This window comes from Nesoenas mayeri, assembly GCF_963082525.1.
Source record: "Nesoenas mayeri genome assembly, chromosome: 2".
NCBI classification, from domain to species: Eukaryota; Metazoa; Chordata; class Aves; order Columbiformes; family Columbidae; genus Nesoenas; species Nesoenas mayeri.
The window spans coordinates 114013760-114036811 of NC_137543.1; the positions used below are offsets into that span (position 1 = coordinate 114013760).

Sequence of the window (23052 nt, forward strand, 5' to 3'; positions counted from 1 at the left end):
TCCATTTCCACCGGACACAATTTACAAAATACTCACATCCAGTAGCAGGATGAGCCAAGAATCTGTTGCAGGGAAGTGAACTTTTTTACGTCAGCACCTTCAGATGCAGTCGCTCCTCAGATCCCTTCCTCTCTTTCTCAACCTCCCTTTCACACCTTGTTTCAAGGTGCTCATCAGTCTTGCACTCGTAGCCCTGGGGCTGTTATTCCTCCCTTCTCACCAGAATGTAATGAAACCTCTATCTCCTCTTTCATAGTCTTGGATTAACAACAGTCTCAGCTCATCAATGCCCAGGAAGCGTGTGATTTCAGTCTGGTTTCCCACCAGCAAACATAAAAAGCAGAAATAAAATCAACTCCTCTGAAATGTAAAACAGTTATGAGGCTCTTCAGCCTTTTCTTTCTTCACTACTCGACCTTCTGGATCTCAGGATCCAGTGCAAGGTCAGGCTCCTTCAGGTTCTCTTCCCTCTTTTCCTCACCAGAGGGCAGGCAATTTATTTGGGTCCTGAGGCTCTGAATGAGGTTTCACATTGCAGAGATCCATTGCTATGGGGTTAAGTTTTTGGATGCCTGCTATAGGCCTTTTAAACACCTTGTGTGGAACCACTGTCACATCTACCTCTCGGTTCCATCATCACATCTGCTAGGCGTGCTCATTCGTTTATGCTAGGTGTTCCTGCAAAATGGTTGCCACTACTGAACTGGATAATGATATTGATACCAATTCCACATGGGAATGGACTGCTCAGCTTGATCAAAACCATTGCATTGTTTCAAGTCTCTTCTCTGCAGACTGAAGGATATCTTGGTTCATACTAGAAAAACACACTCACAAGCAAAGGAGTTTAGAAAGAAAGAAAGATAAAGAAGACAAAAGTCAGCAACAGGAACTTTTTTCACAATGGATTTTAAATTCTGCAGAAAATTGAGAGATAAAATGTATCAGAGCTTACACCTACTAAACCCTCTGACAGCTGCTTTCTCATCCTGCTGCCTGAAAATGAATCAACTTAATTATTCCTGTGACTATGTACACCCAGACGGTTTAGAATTGCCTCTTTATCGCTGGCTACAGGAACTGTCCTTGTGTTTTGGAATAGTTAAGATGATTGAAAACCGGTATGTTTTTGTATTGTGGCTTTTTTTTCGTTGTAATTCCAGAACACACAGCCTGTAATAGAAGTCTGGAAAAGACTCTGGAACTTTTAATAGAGTTCTGGAACTTTGGAGTCTTTTGTCAATGGTTAGATTATGCCAGCACTGAGTTTAAATTTGCTTGTGTAGGATGTTGAGTTTATATTAATATTCTAAAGTAATGGGGAGCGGAAACTTGGTACAGGCTGTGACCAAGAGACTGGTGGTGTGAATTCACAGACTGCAATATGTGGAGATAGATTGGGATGGGGAATGGGAAACAGCATTAAATTATCTTCCAAGGACCTTAAAGTCTTTCAGGATAACTCATCTGAGTAGTCTGAAAATATAACCATTGATCTAGTTAATACAATTTATCCTTTGGAACAGTCTAAAAAATTGTCTTGAATTACCTGGTGCACACAATAAACATGTAAAGTTTTCATTAAAGGAGTTGACAGGTTGCTTGTAAACTGAAGTCATTTCCTTTCCCTTCAGAATTAGATTTTCTTTATGGCCTCCTTTGACAGTAAGCACTGTTCATTAAGAATGATTTGGCCATTTCATTGTACAACCTATTTTTGCCTGCTCCTTGGATTTAACTGAAGGAAATCCCTTTGTGACTGAAATGATCAAACTGGATCTCAATCAACAAATGAATCACAGAATGGTTGGGGTTGGAAGGGACCTATTTTCTCCTTTGTTTTTTTACCCTGCATAAGCCAAGCTGCTCCTTTTGGGGAGCATTTAGATAGAAAGGAAACTGGGTATGAATTCTTGACAATCAATTTGCAAGAGATGTCTTTCATCTAGTTTTCTGATTCTTGACTTGTTGATTTTTGAATGGTCACGTGGAAAAGGTAGTGAACAAAGCCTTAAAACTTCTCACATGTCAGATGCTTCAAGTGTGGTTGTAGAGGGTGGGGGTCTCTGGATACAGCGCAGTTCTGTGGCTGCTCTTTTATCATATGCTGGGATGAGGTGGAGGAATCATGCCTTGCAGTACTTGCTAATTTTGAGCCAAATTAGGAGAGCGCTGAACTAAGCACATCAGTGTAATGTGGCCTCAGGATTTATACCTAAGTTTTGTCTGTGCAGAAGAAGGGTGGACTGTCAAGATTAATGGCGATCAGTCAGCATAACATACTGACACAACCCCTGACTTAGTCACCAAGCAGCAATCAGTGTAATGTGTGCCCCAACATACAAGAGGTACAATTTAGTGTCTTCTGTGGTGGTCTCTGGCTGTGTTCTTGGTGCTGTGAGAGTGTCATTACATGTGAAATGGAATGTTTATTCAAGAGAAGCACTGATGTTGTGGTGAAATTATGAGAAGGGTTCATCTCCTGTCTGGTGCTCCACAGATGCATTGTTGTGAATGTCCAGCACCTCAGGCTCTTCTGAGGGAAGTTTCTGAGAGGATTGATGCTTTTAGTTCATGTTTGGTGAGTGGAAATCTCAGCCTTAATTTTCCAGAAGCTTACAGGCAATGGTAGATGCCTGAGAGGGCAGCCTGTCTTCTCCAGCTAGTGCCAAGGACAAACTTCTCATTGGTATCAAATGAGCAGAGAGGTTGGTGCTTTTCTTAGTTGTTAACAAGCCACTGAAATGTGGTCAGTGGGAAGGCTGCTGTGGAGTTTGGCCCTGATAAACTTCTCTTTCTGATGTTGACAACTTCACTCTTTTTATTTTGTCCCCTTGTAGAGCCCAAGTGTTCAGGTATCTGCTCCATCCAGAAAGGAAAATACTTTATTTCATAGAATCACAGAATCGACTGGGTTGGAAAAGACCTCAGAGATCATCGAGTCCAACCCTTGGTCCAACTCTAGTCCGTTTACTAGATCATGGCACTAAGTGCCATGTCCAATCTCAGTTTAAAAACCTCCAGGGACGGTGAGTCCACCACCTCCCTGGGCAGGCCGTTCCAATGCCTGACCACTCTCTCTGTAAAGAATTTCTTTCTAATATCCAGCCTAAATTTCCCTGGCAGAGTTTAAGCCCATGCCCCCTTGTCCTATTGCTGACTGCCTGGGAGAAGAGACCAATCCCCACCTGGCTATAACTTCCCTTCAGATAGTTATAGAGAGTGATGAGGTCACCTCTAAGCCTCCTCTTCTCTAGACTAAACAACCCCAGCTCCCTCAGCCTCTCCGCATAGGTCTTATGTTCAAGTCCCTTCACCAGTCATGTTGCTCTTCTCTGGACCCACTCCAGCACTTCAATGTTTTTCCTGAACTGAGGGGCCCAGAACTGAACACAATACTCCAAGTGTGGCCTCACCAATGCAGAGTACAGGGAAAGGATCACTTCCCTTGTCCTGCTGACCATGCTATTTTTGATACAGGACAGGATACCGTTGGCCTTCTTGGCCACCTGGGCACACTGATGGCTCATGTTGAGCTTCCTGTCAGTTAGCACCCCCAGGTCCCTTTCTGTCTGACTGCTCTCCAGCCACTCTGCGCCCAGCCTGTAGCCCTGCAGGGGGTTGTTGTGACCAAAGTGCAGCACCCGGCACTTGCATAGGCAGAAGTTGTCATAGCAAGAGGGAGAAGGAAGAACAAGAGAGGGGGTAAATGTTGGAAAGGCAAAGTAGTCAGAATGTGATATGACAAGAGATGAGGTCAAATAAGCTAAACACAAAGCTAGACTAAAACAGCTTAACAAAAAATACATAACTTTCGTGTCATAGTGATACTGACTGTAGAAATACGAGACACGTTAGGTGGATACAAAATATGGAGAATACAGTCCTATGTGATTAAACGAAAAAGAAAAAACATCTTTTTTTGCCTTCTGTCTTTCTCTTCATGTCTTCAGTGAATTTACTTGTCTTAGTCGTAATGCACAACTCAGGATTATCTTACTATACCAGAGGTCATCAGATAAAAAGGATGACTTACAGCAAATGTGCCCTCTGAAACACTCATTTCTCAGTAAGAATAGCAAAGCATAATGTAATTAAAACAACTATCTGTAGTGTTTCCTTACAATCATGTTGAGTAGAGAATACCTTTAGTTTAATCGTAAGGTCAGACACATGGCGGGGAAGGGTTGATGCTGTCTCTCAGACAGCAGTAATCTAGGGCTGGCAACTCATCTTTGGAAATTGGACAGATTAGAAGTTCTTGGCAGTGATTCCCAAATGCTCAGGAGACTCAACGCAATCAGCAGCATTGACATTTTGGCCAGCTAGTTAAATAGTGTTGGCTATAAAACATTACAAGGCAAGTGATCATCCCCTTATGTGCTGGGCCTGGGGCGTATGCTTCTTGCCTTCTGTCCCAGGAGCAAGGGAAGCCTCAAAACCAAGTAGCTCTTTGATGATATCCTGTTCATAACTTTGCAGATCATAGCAAAGAAGAGAAATTTGCGTTGTTTGTGTGTTAACCACAGCAGCGAGCACCAGAGAAGGGTTTATACAGGATTTTGCAACTAAGCATAAATGACAGCACCCTGAGTCTACTGAACTGGAACCTCCTTTGCATTGTTTAGCCAAGAATGAGTGCTGCTTTGTATGGATGGTTCAGAGATAGGACTGAAAAGAGGATCCACATACATGTAACTCCCTAAAATACAGCATTTATTCATTTGTTTTTCTTTTTATTTTACGCGAAAAAGTGGTCATAGAGGCAGTTTTCCCAGTGTGAGTGCCTGAATTTAGGAAACTGAACCTATATGTGAGCAACACAAAACCAGATCTGTAGAGATATTTGGATGAATGCATGAAACTGAAACTGCAGGCATGCATGAGCAACGCCAGGACAAATCTGGTTTAGTGCTGAAAAATCAAAGTAATATCATAGTGATAGTTAATAAAGTACTGTAGTATGGTTAGTTTAACAGTTTTACTACGCCTGTCTGTTTGAAATCGCAGTAATTTGTTGCTTTCTAATAATGGCCAGGGAATTTGATCCCATGAGTGGTAATGGGGCTTACATGTTTGAATTAATCTCCCTGGTTTTGCATGCTTCTTTTGAATGATACTGCAGAAATGATGACTGCAGGCTGGCTGTAAAACCACACGCAACAAAGTAGTCTGGCACAATTTCTCAGTGGGCCTGAGAAAGCAGAAGTGAAGCCAGCAGCTGAATGTTACGTTCTCTGTGAGGGTGAAAGTTAAGCCCAGTTTGCTGGGAGCCCACACAGTAGTGTTAGAATGCACCAATAGTTGAAAATGTTTTCGATGGGCAAGGTTAGTTTCCAGTCTCTCCCCTCTTCTCCATTCCTGGTAGTTAATAATAATCAGTCCTTATTAATAACATAAAAATATATAAAATGTAAGTTAAAATTAATTAGCAGTGATAAGTAGTCATTGTCAAGAAGGCAGAAAGAGGAAGACAGAAGGTATTTTTAAACATCAAATTTGTCCCTAGGATTGTCTGCCGAATTTTTTCCCACTATTCCTTTGGGGGCGTTTCCTTCATAATATTTCCTAAGCCCTTTCAGGTCTTAAACCAAGACCAAATGAAGTCAGTCAGAGTGTGCCACTCGCCTTGTTGGGCATGATCCATTAGTGTTGAGGTTGTATGGTTGTTTGGCTTTCCAGTTTGTCGTTTCCAAGGTGTGACAGCATGTTTCTTACTTGGACTGGCATGATCGAGTGAGCACACTCTAAATGCTGTCAAGGAGGCGTTTATCCCTCTAAGCAGTCAGATGGCAGTAAGGAGTTTGTCTTTCAGATGGGGAACTAGCTGATTCCCACTGGCAGACCAGCTAAATCACTCTTCAGAGGAATTTAGCTGCACATGGCCACCATCTAAAACCAAATGCTTCTGGATACAGGATGAAGAGTACACAGGCATAGAGTACAGAATTTAACGTTGCTTTTTACTGTTGAACTAAGTTTTAGAAGACTTCCTCAAATACATAGCAACGTACCTATTAGATTTGTGGGAGTGGATGGAATGGAGCTCAAGCTTTGCTGGGCCAGATTTGCAAGATTTACCAAGAGCAGGATCTTAACTACAAGGATGCATTCAAAGCAAGGCCCCAGCCGAGTGATTGTAAGTCGGCTGCCTCATTCAGGGGGTGGAAATATGGTGAAGGCATTTGCTGTCCACCTGAGCCAACACCTTCAGGAGAAGCATCTTGCTTCTCCAGAATTAGATCTCTGGGATGGGTGTAGTCCCTGCTCTAAGGAAGAAGATTATCTTCAGTTCTTTAATTGCTTAGTTTCACCTGCTGGACACAGCTAAAATGAGTGCTTAGATCACATCTTAGAAAGAAGTGACGTCTCGGGAAGCAAATATAGAAAACATGGTGCAGGCAATAAGGTATAGAAGACTAAGGCAACACATGTGAAGCAGTGAAATTCATGTGAAAAGAGAGATTTTCAGAAGGATTAGGGAACCTGTAAGGGACTGAGTTTCTGTTTTAAGATACATAGTGAAGATGAAATAATAAAGGAAAATTAACAGTGCAGAAAAAGCTTTTGCCCTTTGTTTGAGTAGCAGTTAATTTCTGTCACACCTGCTTTGATACCAGGGGGTGTTACCATTTCCTAGTGGTTTTTAGCTGTTAGATTTAGGTGGGATGGGCCTTTCTAAGTCTGATAAATTGTTTTTTCAGCCAACTTAAGCACAGCATGAGATAAATATTTCAAAGTGTGTGATTTGCACCAGCACCAAGAAAAGAGTCTAGGATTGTGGAGAGGCAGACAGTAATCTGTGATATGTATTTATTTGAACTAGAGCCAAGCAATTCCCTTTAGTTAACTGTCTCAGCAGTTTTCTCCTGATAAAATAATTAATATGCAGATAGATGGCAGTTGCCCAGCCGTCCTTCATTCTCATTTTTCAGTTTGCATTGTTTATGGCATTGCTTCAAAAGCAATCATGTAATATCCAAGGCAAACTGACCTCTCTCTCTCTGTCTCTCCTGACTAATGATCTCTTTTAGTAAGTTTTCTTTCCTTCACTTTATATGGCCATAATGTCCCTGCAGCATAAGGCTCTCACAGAATCACAGAGTGGTTGAGGTTGGAAGGGACCTCTGGAGGTCATCTGGTCCAACCTCCCTGCTCAAGCAGGATCATCTAGAGCCAGTTCCCCAGGTTCATGTCCAGGTGGCTTTTGAGTACCTCCGAGGATGGAGACTCTGCAGCCTCCCTGGGCATCCTGTGCCAGTGCTTGGTCACTCTCACAGTGAAAAAGTGCTTCCTGATGTACAGAGGGGAACATTCTGTGTTTCAGTATGCATCCATCACCTCTGGGCATAAGGAGCAAGGGAAGCAATGGGCCACAGTTAGCAGCTTTGTGCTACTGCTTTCTGATCAGGAGAGCATCTCTAAGACCTGAAAAACTCTCTCCAGTCTCTCTTGTGGGCACTTAGTCTGGCCCCTGTGTCTTGTGCACTTCACCTGAGTTGAGCTGGCAGAAGTGAGGATGTGCATCTGTGCTCTTGGTAATCTACTTAGAACTTCTTAGATTTTTTCTGCTATAACGAGTCAGATGTGCCAAGGGGAGGTTTAGGTTGGACATTAGGGAAAGGTTCTTCCGCCAGAGGGTGGTGCAGCACTGGAACAGGGTCCCCAGGGAGGTGTCACGGTCCCAAGCCTGACAATGTTCAAGAAGAGACTGGACAATGCCCTCAGACACATGGTGTGAATTTTGGGGTTGTCGTATGCAGGGACAGGAGTTGGACTCGATGATCCTTGTGGATCCCTTCCAACTCAGGACATTCTGTGATTCTGTGAGTCCAGTGGTGTATGTGTGCCTGTGCCCGACGTGACAGGAGCATCACCTCAGCTCAGAATGCAGAAGAACCACACTACTGCTGCCACAGGCACACAAACCACAGACAGAGTGGAACTTAATGTCCTGTAACCAGCAACTGTAATTTAGCTGTCTAGGGAGCCAGCCAAGCAGTAAATTACACCCTCCCCACCACTTCCCCCTACCCCGATTTTTTTCTTGTTGCAGAGCAGATGAGCTTTTACTACAAGCTGTGATGCCTTGACAGAAGTTGGCTTATTTTCTGGTTATGCTACTGAAAAATTGTCTTGAGATCACATAGTACTAATCATCTTCTACACCTAGAAACCTTACTGTGACCCAGAATAAGATTTGAAACAAAAACACATGAAGTGTTAACACAGGTTTTCTTTTTCTCTCCTTGTCAACCACAGGTAATGCAGGTAGTGAAAGAACAGATAATGAGAGCACTCACTACCAAGCCTAGCTCTCTGGATCAGTTCAAGAGCAAACTTCAGAATCTCAGTTACACAGAAATACTGAAAATACGCCAGTCTGAAAGAATGAACCAGGAAGATTTCCAGTCTCGTCCCATTCTGTAAGTACTGTCTTTTTGTCCCCATTCATTTTTCTGTGGAAGGATTAACAAATGTGAATGACATTTGTGGCTTTTATGGGGAAAAACAAGGAGGAAAGCTGTCCAGGGAGCTGTGCTCAAAAGCAGTAGCGTGGCATCTGCTTGAAATGCATTATCTTTTCTTCTGCTGGGAATCATAACTTGTTCTTTTAGTTCAGTTAAACCAGATTCAGCAAATCCCTGCAGGGTCTCACATGGCTTACTGATATGAAACAATGCTTTGATATTTCCTAGCTTTGCATGATTGTGAACCTGGTTTTGGTGCTTAAAACAAAAAATATTTTGGTGTCTTAAAACAAAAAAACATATTTGTTCTCTGTCCAAGGGTCTTTAAAAATTCCAGTTCACTTCTCTGAGCAAGGCAGGGAGAGAAGCCTGTAAGAAGAGGAGCCAGTACACACTAGCTCCACAAAAGGGTGGTGTTTTATATGACTGTCTTTGTTTACAGCATTATCTTAGGTCTTAATGACAAGCAGTCAGTTATTTGTAAATGATAAAACATTCTGGCAGCCAGCCAATGGGATTCTCATTTCCTCGTTGTTTACTGCAAAGTATCAGATGCTAATATTACCACCATAGCTCCTTCCCAATTCTCGGAACACCCTTTGTTCTGTTATATGAAAAATGGAAGCTGTACTTGGCTCTGAACCAAGTCTGGGCTTGTGGCTGAACTGATGGCACAGGACAGATTGCAGACTCCGTGGTACACAAATGATGTGCTGAGAATAGCAAGAACCTTTTGAGATCAACAGAGAAGTGGTGAGGACTCTGGAAGCATCAGCTGAAATGTAATGAATGTTTCAAATGGAATGGCTTGTGATTTTCCAAAGCTCCTTTTCAAGACAAAGGTATAGAGAGGGGTTTGGACCAGAGCATTTCAGGATTCAGAAGCAGGATGCTGATTTTGATTTGTTTCTAAGGAATACAGATACCTAAGTACAATCTCTGGGGACACATTCCTCCAGGGGCAGCAGAGCAACAGCAGAAGCGTAAGCTAAGTAGAATTACACACTTAAATTTTAATCATACCAATGTGGATCAAAGGGGGAGTGCTTCTTTTATGTTTTCAGTGTATTAGAGGATAGGATCTAATGCCCAATTAGAACTCATGTCACTCATAGTAATACATCAGTTAAAAAGCTACAAAAGTTTCCAGTCAGTTTTGCATCATTACACCGCTCAGAAATCCCTTGCCAATCCCCTGCAACGTGTAGTGGTTCAAAGCTGCTCAGTACTGCAAAGCTTGTTGCCAAAGCTTCTCATTTTCCCTGCTTTTCCTATGAATCAACTCAAGTATGATACAGATCAACTATTTATATTCTCTTGCACCATCATCTGACCTCGTGAAACTTGCCAGTGCCCTCTGCAAGCTCTTTATTTCCAGTATCACTCTGGTGAGTCGCTGCCACAGTGCGGAGTCTCCTTCTTCATCCTGGAGTGACTGAAACAGCCAACACAAATAGTTAAAAGGAACTGAAGTGTTACCAGAGACTCATTTCAGATTCAGGACAAAGGCTAAGCCTAAAGGCTATAAAGGCTAAGTAAATCAATAAGGTGTTTAAGCAATCACAACTGCATTTGCAGAGATTTAACTCCATGCATTTGCATTTTGATTGCAACCATGATCACTTATTCTTGACTGTGAAAAGAAATGGTTCTTTCATTTTCCCCTTTGATTTGATTCCCTGTACTGAACTCTCTCATGTTGCATAGATGGCACAACTGATAAAAGTACAGAATCATGGCCTCATTGTAGGGAAAGGACTGTGAGTGAAGAGAGCAGTTGTGGTATTTTGAAGCCTTGCAGATACGCTAAAAGAGATTGCACACAACAGTGAATGTGAACTCAGCATGCCGTGTTTAATTCTGTATGAGGATAGGGCAATCAGATAGTGTTTTTTCTTACCTTGAACATGGTAGAAGTCTTTCTTCTGCTATTGATTGTATGAAGCACTGAAGTTTTAAGTTTTCAAGTGAGAGAAGCTTCAGTTGAGTTGGATTTGCATGTAAGCTGGAAAATGTTGCCTTAGATCCTCATAACTACAACCACCTTGTTTTGCAAGGATTAGTTGTTTCTTTGATATGAGCATCGTTGTATCGTGTGAGATGTTTTTTTCAATGTCCACTTTTGATTAGGGAAAATAAAAAGTCCTTTGGAACAGAATCAATTTGAGATTCTGAGATCATTACCGATTGTCCAAACTGCCATTCCTCAATGAAATTATAAAGTATCACTGGTTCATTTTGAATAGCTGTGGAATAAGTTGTCTAGGAATCCTGTGGGTCCGTAGAGGACTAGAGATCTCATTGACACACTAAATGGCAACAGAGATGAGTTAATATTGAGTAAAGATCCAATGTCAAAGTGGACACTTGCTGGTTAAAGGAGAGTTAATGTCAGGTAAGGAGCCATTGCTAAGTAACATCTGTGTGAAAATCAACAACATGGAGGGAAACAGAGAGAGGGATGTGGATGCTTTTCGCCTTTTTATCTTACAGATTTCTCTGCAATCTTAGAAGGAGTCACTAATGCCTGCTCTGAATGCCTGAAGTGATAGAGAGAGGGCATAGATGCAAGCCAGAAAGATAAAAGGACAACACACATGAAAGCAGTTCTGAGATTACTCTTCTATTGTGTTGTAATGATTTAAATGTCTGTAATATGCCCAGTCCTGGAAGGAAAACAGCTAACAAGAAAGAGTCTTAATTGTAAGCTGGAAAGGTAAAAGCTGGGGACAGATATAACTAGTGCTGAAGAAGAACTAGTATAATTTGAATAATTTAAAGATAGTTTCGGTGGTTTTCAGATTTGCCAACAGTTCAGGTCTATTATTGTAAAACAGGTAACTGATATCAGTATTGCCTATACTGCCACAACCAGTGAAATCAGAAAATTAGCTATCATATAGATTACTGGGTGGTTCCCTCAACCCTTCTGTCTTACTAGCCCACTAACTTTTGCCATTCTTACATGACAGGAACACAGTAGGAAACTAAAAGCAATTTTTAAAGCTACTGTCTCCTCAGAGTTTCCAAGTTTGTTCTCTCTTCACAAGGCACAAACTGTTAAGCCGCTGTCATCTGAAGGACAATAAATAAAATTTTCACTAAATGTATTTGCATTTATGATTTTCCTTAGCTCATTGTTCCTGATTGATTTTAAAATTAGACAGGAGTCCTTATTTCTTGTGCAGACATTTCTTTTTTCCTAAACCTTCTCTCTTTAGACACTGACCCCAAAGAACTGAACTCCCTTGCCTTCAGATAGCTTTCTAAAGGAAATATAAAGATTCAAATAGGCACATCTTTTGTACAACTGCATGCCATGGTTTGATTGTTTTGCACCATTTCTGTCACCTTGAAGTGCTGGAACAGAAACCCTGACAGTGAGGAGCACTAAATGGCAGGATCACCTTGCAAAAATGTGTCTGGAGCCATGGTATCTGAAAACCAGCTGAAAACCATACAAGTCAGAGTAACCATGTGTTGGCATAAGTTGCTGAGGACAGTAAGTGCAGGTGACCATGACAAGGGATGGATGGACTTATGAGGTATCACTGAAGACTTTCTCTGAGGATTAATGAGTTGTCTCCACAACCTCTGAATGTTCAAATATGAGAACTGTAAGCAGAAGAGAGTTCTACCTCTCAGCTTCACAGTTTTGAAAGCCAATATGCTCAAATATGTAGGAGGACTCCAGCACATCAGCAAAGAGGGAGAAAGTGTCCCTTCTGTCCTGCCTCCTCTCCTCCTATGGAAAGTTAGCCTGAGACAGTGAAGTACTTCAGAGAGGATTACGTATTTATTTTTGGATTGGTTAAAAATCATTCTCTTCCTCTGGTTTGTAAATGGCAGATGGGGCTTTGGAGGATGCAAGAGGGAATACTATGAGCAGTCAGATGTTAATGTGCTGGGTGACCCATTCATTTTTGTTTTTTTCAGCAGTGTCTCACAACTGTGATGTTATGATATCTTTAACACCTATTTTATGATAACCATCCAGTTAAACTACCTAAATATCAAGCCAATGTTTATACCAGTCTTGAATGTTTGAAATCAGTCCAGCTGGAGATTTAGACCGCAGCCTGGAAAGCTGAGTAATCCACACTGTGTTTTAACAATTTTCTCTTCAGCTCCTGCTCCGAGCTCTTACCTGGAGACTGGGGAAACTCATCAGCTTAGTAAAGGCAAGAGTTTTATTCAAGTGCAAAATTCTTTTGATCACAGTATTTAATCATTCAGCATATTCATATATTAGTTCCCAATGAGAAAACAAGAGCTCTTGAAAATTATCCTAAAGGACTAGTAATACATTTCCAAATGGTGGACTGTTTCTATAGTTACAATGCTTCCTTGATGTTTGACCAGCTAGATTTTCACAGCTTGTAAATATGCAGTGGGTAATGCATCAAGAACTCTCAACCATTCTGTTAATACCTGGGGGAAAGATGGCATATGTGTTTAAAGGCCTGATGTTTCTAGCAGAGGACTTCCAGTTGTTTCAGTGGGGATCTGGCAGATCAAAGGTAGAGGATGTAAATGAACATGGAAATCAGCAGAGATTGGGTTCCCTAAGTTTTGAGGAGGAGAGAAATTTTTGTTGTCTCTATGGGATACCACAGCTTTGCTTCCTTTTGATGACAATTGCTAGAGCAGACTGCCAGACAGAATGATTTTTGATATTACCTAATGTGCACAGCAATACAAAATTACGGTTCTGAAATACTTCATATTTTATAAATCCTCTACACATTCAGTTATTTTTTAATCTTACTAGGCTTGCTGTCGAGTTGATGTTTAAACCTGTCTTTTATGTATATTTAATGAATCTAAGTGAGGATATAACTGATGAATTTAGACATCTGTGAATCCATGTGATAGTGTATGAAATAAAACTTTAAATATTATGTGCATACGTTTTCTGTCTAGTTCTTGACATGTTGAACTCTTATCCAAGTAGGATATAGAAAAAGAATTTTCTGAAGGATGTATAGTATTATTTCTAAAAGTACTGTAGGTTTCTGCACTCCTGCACAAGGGTGAAGTTTGGTCCTTGAGCAATCCCTAGTCAGGGGTTAGTCTTCCACGAAATTCTGATGATCAGTTAATTGAATGGCATGGAATTAAGAACAAGTGTATAGTGCTGGTGATTATTTTAGCTCATTAGTATGGTTTGCCATTTTTTATCATTGTTTCAAAATGTGTTTTTGCCTTCTAGTGTTGTCCTAAATAATAATGCTAGTAAATTATACCAGAAGAGGATCGTGCAACAAAATGTGACAGACCCTCAAATAAGTTTCACAGTGTTCCTGTGATGAAAGAGCATTATTAGCCGCAGAAAAACCTTGTTCATATATTATAGCAAGCATTATTTTTAGCTGAGTAAAGTAAGAAACAAATAAGTGACTTGCCTGAGTCATACACCAATGGTGTAGCAGGGACATGTCTACAACCAAGATATCCTGACTGCCATTCCGTGTTATAAGAACAAGGGGTTTCTTTTCTGGAGCAGAGTAGATTCTGAGCTGGGGCTGCCTGTGACTGTTATCCCCTTCGAACTCCTTACAGAAGCACCTTGTGAGAGTGTCTGAGAGGAAAGAGGATGGTCTGATTGAGTTTGACAAATGCCTACTTTCTCTCTTCCCAAGGGAACTGAAAGAGAAGATTCAGCCTGAGATCTTAGAACTAATCAAGCAGCAACGTCTCAATCGGCTTGTGGAGGGCACCTGCTTTAGGAAACTCAACAGTCGACGTCGGCAAGGTACAGCTCAGACTGCTTAGTCTGGCTTCTTATTGTCACTTTTGTCTAAAAGTTAAGGTGTACTACTGGCAAGATCCTTGGTTGTAGTGCTGTCTGGTTTTGGCCTCATCACACAGATCATCTGGAACAAGTCCAGCATTTGACAAAAATCTCAAGCAGCAGTTGTGCACTCTCAGCTGAGTATTTTGATTTCTGCCTGGATGTCCAGGCTTCTTGTTCATCTCAAAATAAAATCTCTGCAGGAGTGGCACATGAAACTTGGCATAGCCAGAATTTCTGTCTCTCAGACTTGGACCACCTTTATATATGTGTGAGCTCATTCTGCACCCCTCCATCTAGTACTGCCTGTGCTTGGTTTTTTGTCTTATATTACCATATAAATTAAATATATTATGGTGTTTAAATATACTTTTAAAAAGCACTTAGATCAGTAATTTGTGTACCTTCAGATGAGTGCTTGATTGACATGAGAAAATTATTTTCCCAATCATATGAGTCATTGCTCAGTGCTAGATTTACAGCTCATTTTATACAGTCAAACTGTATGGTTCTTTTCCCCTCAGAGAGGCACACTTTTTTTTTCCAGACAAAATAACGGGGACATAGTGTAAATTCAGGAGATTTATTAGAAGTTGTATCTAAAAATTTCCCTTTAAAACCCTCATTTTGTGAGAATTCATATTGCCATTTGTTTTCTGCTGTAAATACAATGCAAATTAGAAAGTTAAAAAGCTAAGAGTAAGAACTGACAAAGATCAATATTTGAGACCTTCAGATCAATTGGGGAAAACTGCTTTCTTCACAGTGAGAAGTATTCCTGCAATGTCTCCTGCCTTAGAAACAAGGAGGCAAGTTTCTGTAATGTAGGGAGAATATTTTGGAAAATTTCAAAGCCTTTATGGAAGGGTTGAGTTGCAGAAAAATTTGATGCAGCTTTACATCCTCTCTGTCAAGCCTACAAACACCTATGAAGCACTGCACAGAATTTGGGGGAAAAGTATTAATATTCCACTGTGACTTTCTATACAGATTTTGTAGGGAGGCATGATACCTGTTTTCCCTGTAGCAGTGTATTTACAGAGTAAAAGTAGCTAAAGTAATGCATCATTTGGTTTGGCTGTCAGTAGTGAGGGTTGTTTATTTTATTCCTTTCAGAGCTTTAATCCGAATGACTGAAATTCTAGGAACGACCAGGTTTTGTGGCAAATGTTCTTCTTTGGCAGATCTCCAAGAGGAAGATAGACTGTTTATTTTACCTTAAACGGTTGTTAGTTCATGATTTATAGGATCAGAAGCCTTAGGGGATATAAATTAGTTCAACTTATGTGAGTGCAGTTGAAGTTAAAAAAAAATATATTAAAAAAACCCAACACAATGTGATATTCTGGTCTACAGTTGAGAAGGTTGCTATATATCACACCTTGGAGTGAATTGTATAAGCCACTAGATTAATTACTTCGATGCAATATTTATACAGGGCCAAAAAATTCACTCTTCTTTGGAAATGAATAAAGCATGTGACAGTGCCTCAAAGAACGTGATCTTCTCTGAAATATATTGGGTTTTGTCAGATACAAGCCCATTTAGAAGGACATGTTTCCGCATGCCTTTAAGAGTTGTGTGTGGTTTACATTAGACTCACTGTATTCCCTGAAAAGGAGGGAGGAGACTCAACCATTACAAAAGATGATGATGTGTGAGGCCACCAAGACTAAACTCAGTAAGGTCTAACACTGTGCAATCTAATGAAGAACGAAAGCATTGTTTGTAGACACAAGTATGTTTGGCATATTAGCCATTCAATTGGGATCTTTTTTTAGGTATGTGCAGTGCCTGGCACAGTCCAAATAGCAGCTGGCACAAAGCAGAACAAGCTGTCTTGAAATCCGTCTTCGTCCTTCAGGATCTTCCATACCCCAGGCAGACCAAGCTGTAAGACCATGGCTGTCGTGTCAAGAACTAGGAGATTAAGTGAATGCAGGACCAGAGATTTTGCTAGTGATACTAAACATCAGGACAATCAAGCTTTCAGACAGTTCATCTGAATGTCCTGATAAAAATAGTACAAGTCCCAAATTCCTGAGTGTGTCTTCTGTTAGCCTTAATCCACCCCCCCCATCTCCTCTCCTCCAACCTACTTCCATGTACCTTTGCCCTGCACTACTGGCGGTTCAGGAGCCCCGTCCTCTGCCTGCTGCTCCAACTGAATTCACCTGCCACGGAGCATTACCAGGGCTGTGAGAGGAGCCTTGTCCATAGAAATGCGGGATGGGATGGGATGGGATGGGATGGGATGGGATGGGATGGGATGGGATGGGATGGGATGGGATAGGATAGAATAGAATAGAATAGAATAGAATAGAATAGAATAGAATAGAATAGAATAGAATAGAATAGAATAGAATAGAATAGAATACTACTCTGAGGCATCACAATTTGCCTGTTATGTGGCAACCCACTTGTAAGAGTAGTAAGATCAGGTAGGTGTTTTGCTTTAGTATGCATATTGCTTCTTTTACCTTTCCTATGATTCTTTTTTTCCCTCGAGACAATCCTGGAACAAATGTTGTAAATCTACAGATTACCTGAACATGCCCTACACAGGAGAAGCTGAAAGCATTAAATTGCCAATTTAAAAAATAATTATCAGGCATTATCCCATGATTAAAGACTCCAGAGCAAACTTCTGCTAAGACTGTTGTTTGAACATGTGGTAGGACACACATGATTAGTCACAGGAAGTTGAAAAAACTAACTTACAAAAAAATGAGCAGGATGTTTACAGCCTCTTACAGCCTTTTGAGAACAGGCGAAACACTTTCATATATACCTGGCATTGGAAATCCTCCAATCCAACAGGTGAATCATTGAAAGGCTGCTGAAGATTAAACTGTGAGGTATCTGTAGTCAGATCTCTGCCTTTTGTTTTTCAGCGATATCAGCAAGATCTCTCTGTACCTGAAATTCAGAAACACCCTTGTTGTCCCAGCAGGATCCTTAGCACTTTCAAGGACTACATGGCCTTTCCCTTGCAAAGTTTCAGAGGAGAACTGCAGCACTAACTCCTGTTTTATTAAGCATTCTTAATCAGCTGGAAATGAAATAGCAAAATCTAGCTTGCCCTTCTGGTCATTGTTCAACAGCAAATCATGAAGCTCTGAACAACCTCACTTTGTTCCTTGACTGTGGACATCAGGTGGCAGATAGACCTCTACAGGTTTCTGCTTCCTTAGATAATTCCTAGAAGAAAGGGGAGAAGACTAAAGCGAAAGCCTGCAAAGCACTTTGCACCCTCAAAAGTTATTATTTCCAGTAGAGCTAAGTAGCAGATAAAGGCATTTTATCGAGGATAATAGAAAGTTCTCATGCTGTCATCCGGTACATTTGTAGTTTATGTTGCTGGGTGCTCTCTTGGAAATAAATTCCCCTTTTAGCTTCATAAAGATGATAGAGAAATTATGTGTTATTGAAATGGTTTTGCAGCCAAAGATGAGGTTTTTGTAACAGTAATTTTTGAAAGGGAAGGAAAGCCTGGTGATACACACCATTGAATTAAAAACACATGGTACTGCGGAAGCAACCTGTAAAGAGCAAGCTTAATTTAAAACAAAATATCAAGTGAAGACAGGTTTTCTATCTCTTACTAGGATAAGTAACTCACACATATGAACAAGAACACACACTTGGTCTTTTTTCTGCCAAACCTCTTCGCTATTGCTACTCCATCCCTATCTCCATAGTCCTGTAAAAAAATAATATTCTGTGTGTGCATGACTTGCTGAGAGGAGCTGGTTAAAAATGTGCCTCCAGCATTGCCACAGGTCAGTTATTCGCCAGTCATTTGCAGGTCTTGCTGCCTTTGATCTGAGCAGTTAAGAACAGTGAGAGTGAAAATGTGTCACTACGGTTGTATTAGAGAAAGACAATACAATGAAAGAAAAAGAGTCCACGTACATGCATCTAAAATCTACACAAATTCCTGTTTTTTCACTGATATTTAAAGTGTGTTCCTGTTGGTAAATCCACAAGGAAGATTTTTCTTTGAACAAAAAAACTTTTTTAGTAATCTAGAACGTATTTTGGGATAAACTGTGTACTCAGACTTTGTTCCGTGCATACCTGAGCTATTTTCTTCTCAGTTTCTAACTATAGGGCACTTTCATACTAACCACAACATTTCTTTACCTGAGATAGCATTGTTAAGGGCATATGAGTCACTGGCCATTAATACACTTGGAAACACAGTGTGAATGGCCAAGCACTCTGTAGCCCATCAACAAAATGTTCTTTTCCATACTATTTGGTCATAGTTTTGAATATTATTCTTCTAGACAAAATGTACCTGAGTTTGTTATTTGTTTGTTTTGGTTTTTTTTAACCTCATCTATAATCTTTAACAGCGTGCTGCCATACATTTAATCCACTGACTGCTCTAGCAATTATCTGAAGATCAGGCCAATTTGTTTGAAACTTTTTCACGTTAAAATCCAGAATGATTAATTATGTTTCCCAAAGAATCTCTAGCACCTTAATTCGCTTGCATCAGTGGTCAGTGAGCTAAAAGACATAAGCACTCACTGGAAAGTATAAATGACGTGTACAAAAATTGCAACGAAATCACAAGCCGACATCGTCTCTAAAGGCTGTTGTGGTTAGTGACTGTTGTCCCTAGAGCTGCTTGCTTTGAGGAAGAGTTTTACAGAGGCAGGTGTAATAACACTGGATACAAAATAAGAATTTGAGCTCCTAGAAGAGTCTTTGGCTTTGAGGCAAATTCATAAGACTAAAACCGGAACAAACTCCACTCCTTCCTGAACTGACAGTTGCCACGCTCCAGCTGTGCACATACACGTGGATCTGCCAGATGTGAGCTACAGCATCTATTGAGAAATGTCTGTCCTGTCTTTAAAGCCACTTGTGGCACTTCAGCTCTGCGGACTTGGGTTTAAGAGCTCTGGAGAGTTTGGAAAGTAGTTTTTCTTTGTTTTATAAGCACCACTTTCTAATCATGGTAGAAAAGAGCTTTTTCTTCTGCTTTTTTTTGTTATTATTTGTTTATCTGTTTAGACCTGAAAGTGGATGCTGGCCTCTTGCCATGTGCTGTTCTGTACTTAAGATTTCTTCACCTTTTTTGTCAGTGCAAGCAATTTCATATAGTTTTTGACTGAAGCATTATTTTATACGCTACTTTTCCAACAAAATTGTGTTCAGCACCTGCACTACAGTAAAACAACATTCATCCTGTCAAAACTGTTCCCTTCTGGGGTGCTGAGTTCTCACATAAAGAGGATATTGTCTGATAACTGTTTGCAACTTCATGTATAGCTGAAAAAAAAACACCCCAGCTGGTTAAGGCTGAGGTGGTTGCCAAAGCAAGAGTTAGATCCCATCACTAAAGGTGCTGATCACCCTCCTCAGCCTGGCTGCTGCAGTTATTTAGTGACTGCGGCTGAGGAACTCTCATTAGTTCCATTTGTAGGTTTCATTTACGGGTTTTACTCTTGACAGCAAGGCTGTGGCACAGCAGCAATTCTTAGTGAGCCCACAGGAGAATTGTGCTGGACATGCCTCAAGCTTCAGTTTATGGCTATTAGATCTTTAATTGACCTCGGGTTATGGAGAATTGCTGTAAAAGGCTCCCTAAGCCTTCACAGCTTCCCATAAACCCACAACTTCCTAAAAAATGAAGTATGACTTTGTCACTGAAAGGTTTTTCCCTCTTTTATTATTGGAGTAGGGCATTGAAACAAGACCAATGTTACCGAAACACTATAACTTTTAGGAGGTTAAAGAGCCAAACTTTTTCAAACCCTTGCTAACAACAGCAGCCCCATTTGTGCTAAATTGAAAGGAATACATGGTATTTTTTTTTTTTTCAATTACACCATCTTCCTGGCCACATCACTGAAAAGGTTGTAAGACAATATTAGCTTTTATTAGGAAAAAAATATTGGTTTAATCTTAGAGTTGGAAAGGTTTTTCCTTTGTACAGCCTAACAAACAATGAGGTTGTAGTTAAAACTGGATGTGAAGGCCTCCTGCTACAGTTACTAAAGGCTTTTCTTTAGGTAAGTGAGGGGTGTGATGATCTCCCATCACATTCAATGGGGTATAATTTTTCAGCATCACATTTTGCTTTGGTACTGGTAGAGTTCCCTGTAAATGTTACAAATCTAGGAAAGTTTCAGACGTCCTTCTGAGGCACACAAACTGTACAATGGGTTGATCACGTGTACGCTCTACAGATGAGAGTTTACTGAATGAGGGCCCCTGCTTGCTCTAGTTTCAAATCCCTACAAAAGCTTTGCAAGTGGGGTTTTCGTCTTCACCCTGTACATCATTGTCTGTATTGGTTACAGTCCATGGATGCTTATATTTCAGTAGCTCTTTTTGTATGCATCACAAAATCATAATCTCAGGATCTACACCACAGATCTTTCAGTATTGTGATGCCTGTGAGGTAGATAACCAGAACCTTGTCCATTGCCATTTTGAGCCTTTGCCAGCAGTTTGTAGGGTCTTCTGAAATCTTTCTGCTAAACCACTCAGAAAGTGGTTTGAAATGCATAGGATTTTCCCCCAAAACATTTTTACCCACCATGACAAAGTAATTTAAAAGGGCACGTGAAAGCCCACTTTTGCCATTCAAAGCTGAATTACCTTTCTCTGTATTTTATTGTGTTGCATTTTAAAAGGCTGGCTAAGGGACTGGAGAGTGTCTTCTAGAAAGAAGTTGGGTCCATGAAGCCAATATTTTATTAACAGAGCCAACGAGTCCTTCCTTTGCTAACAGCCCAAACGAGCTCACATATGCCGGCTCTGGTGGTTCTGCAGCTCCTCTGACGTTCCATCCGACATGTGGCTCTATTCACTCCCAGTGATTGCAGCACCGTGGGGCTGTGTCAGTGCTAACATTTCCCCTAAATTGTCCCTTGGGCTGCTGCTCACCACAGCATCAGCACTGCCAGCAACAAGAGAAGCACAGAGCCAGAGAAGTCCTCTGCCTCCCACTCCCACTGGCATTTTAACATCTAGCCTTTCTCTGAGCTTCTGGAGATTTATCGCTTGGATGTAACAAGTTTGTATTTTTGACAGCTTGACATTATGTGGTCTATTTATTAACTAGAAAGTGCTCTGACAAGGAAGGGGAACCTTGTTCTCGCCATTTCAGAAAGGAAATTGGCAAGCACCACCCTTGCATGCTAGGCAGCGTGGTGGCCCGACTCTGCAATGGTCATGTTCTTCACAGGAACAGATTTTAACAAATATTGTGAAGGGGAATTATATCCTGCAAAGTAGGAGTTGGCAGGAGGTATAAATATACACCTCCTAGAAAGGGCTAAAATGCAATATGTAATGTGGCTCCCTTATCATGTGTATATTTGTGACCACACAAAGCACTGAGTTATCTGCAGGACAAGGGAGTTAACATCTGCTTTTAAAATCTTTGTTAGTTTGTTATGTCCAGTCCCTCCATAAATATGGAGCTGTTCTCCCATGTCTATAAAAAGACATGAGTCATAATTTTCATAAAGTATGGGATGTTTCAAATGTATCAGGTTTTGTGTGTCCCACACAAGACAGCTGGCAGGGCTTAATTTTCACATAGTGGGTGCTAAAAATGAAGCTTTTATGGGTACATTAGTTAGCCACTCAAAGCAGCGGTTATTTTGCCAGTCTTCTGTCCATGATGATATATAATATCATGTAAAACTAAGTCAATTATTTCTTGATAGTATTTATTTTTGGAGCCGGTGACTAAGTCAATTAAAAAAAAAATAGATTGATGCTAGCTTCATTTGATCAAGTAAAATTACTCAGCAAAGTCCCTGCCCTACTTTCCATACACCCCACACACTCCTCTCCTTCTTCTGAAAGAAAACAGGCAGTCCTTCCCTGTAGTGTCGCGTTTGAGTAAGCTCTCTCCTATGCTATTGATAATGCTGATGAAGACATGTTAGTTACCTTGTTTAATGCATTTATTTTAACAGACAAATTCTGGTATTGTCGACTTTCACCTAATCACAAGGTCTTGCACTATGGAGACTTGGAAGAAAGTCCCCAGGGAGAAGTCCCCCATGATTCATTGCAAGATAAATGTAAGTCATGCACAAAGATTGTGCTACTTTTGCTTCTTTTATGCTAGTTCCTCTTTGTAACTTGTGGTTAGTTTCTCTACTACAGATGTCCAAATGTCCAAACACAAGACTTTATCAACAGCTCTGGAGACAGAGAGCAGAGGACGTTTTGTCCTGCATTCAAACACTGCTCTCCTGGTTTTGGCAAGTGTGTATGAGGATTGAGCTCAGCTTCCAATTAGTTTATAATTTAATTCAGCTTGGAAATTACATACCTTTCATGGGGGGGAACACAGTTTGTTTTTGTTGCTTGTCTAACTGTAGATGTCAAATAAAAATACTTGGGTATATCCAGAAGCACTTCCTATCCGTGGAGACAGGTGTTTCTTCTGTAGAAAATGGTCTAGTAACTGGAGGAAAAATCCATGGAAGGGAGAGATCTTTGTCATTATCATGGGGAGTGGACTTAGAGATGTCACAGTGCTGTGAACTGTATTGAAAGGACTTCATAGTTACTGTGTACCCAGTTGGGAGAGGACATGCCCCTGTGACAACTCCTACCAAGGGATTTATGAGGATTTTTTTGGAGCCCTTGAGAAAAAACATATTCTTGTGATAATTTCTGCATGCAATCCTGGGAAAGTTTTTATGATAATGGAAATAATAACCGATGTAGTTCTGTCGCCAGAAAGTGACTTCAAGAAATCAAGCACTGAATAAGGAATTGTTTCCTTTTGTTCTTTTCTGA

At 40.7% G+C, this 23052-nt stretch overlaps 1 protein-coding gene across 2 annotated transcripts in view; it reads left to right on the forward strand.

The window, feature by feature from the left end:
• The window catches only part of ELMO1 (engulfment and cell motility 1), a 310028-nt gene that overhangs the window by 270337 nt on the left and 16639 nt on the right, over nt 1-23052 (forward strand). For both annotated transcript variants that reach the window (XM_080338933.1, XM_080338932.1), the window contains 3 exons: nt 8263-8426; nt 14114-14226; nt 22218-22325. In XM_080338933.1, the coding sequence (XP_080195059.1) occupies nt 8263-8426; nt 14114-14226; nt 22218-22325 (385 nt within the window). The remainder of the gene's footprint in view (nt 1-8262; nt 8427-14113; nt 14227-22217; nt 22326-23052) is intronic.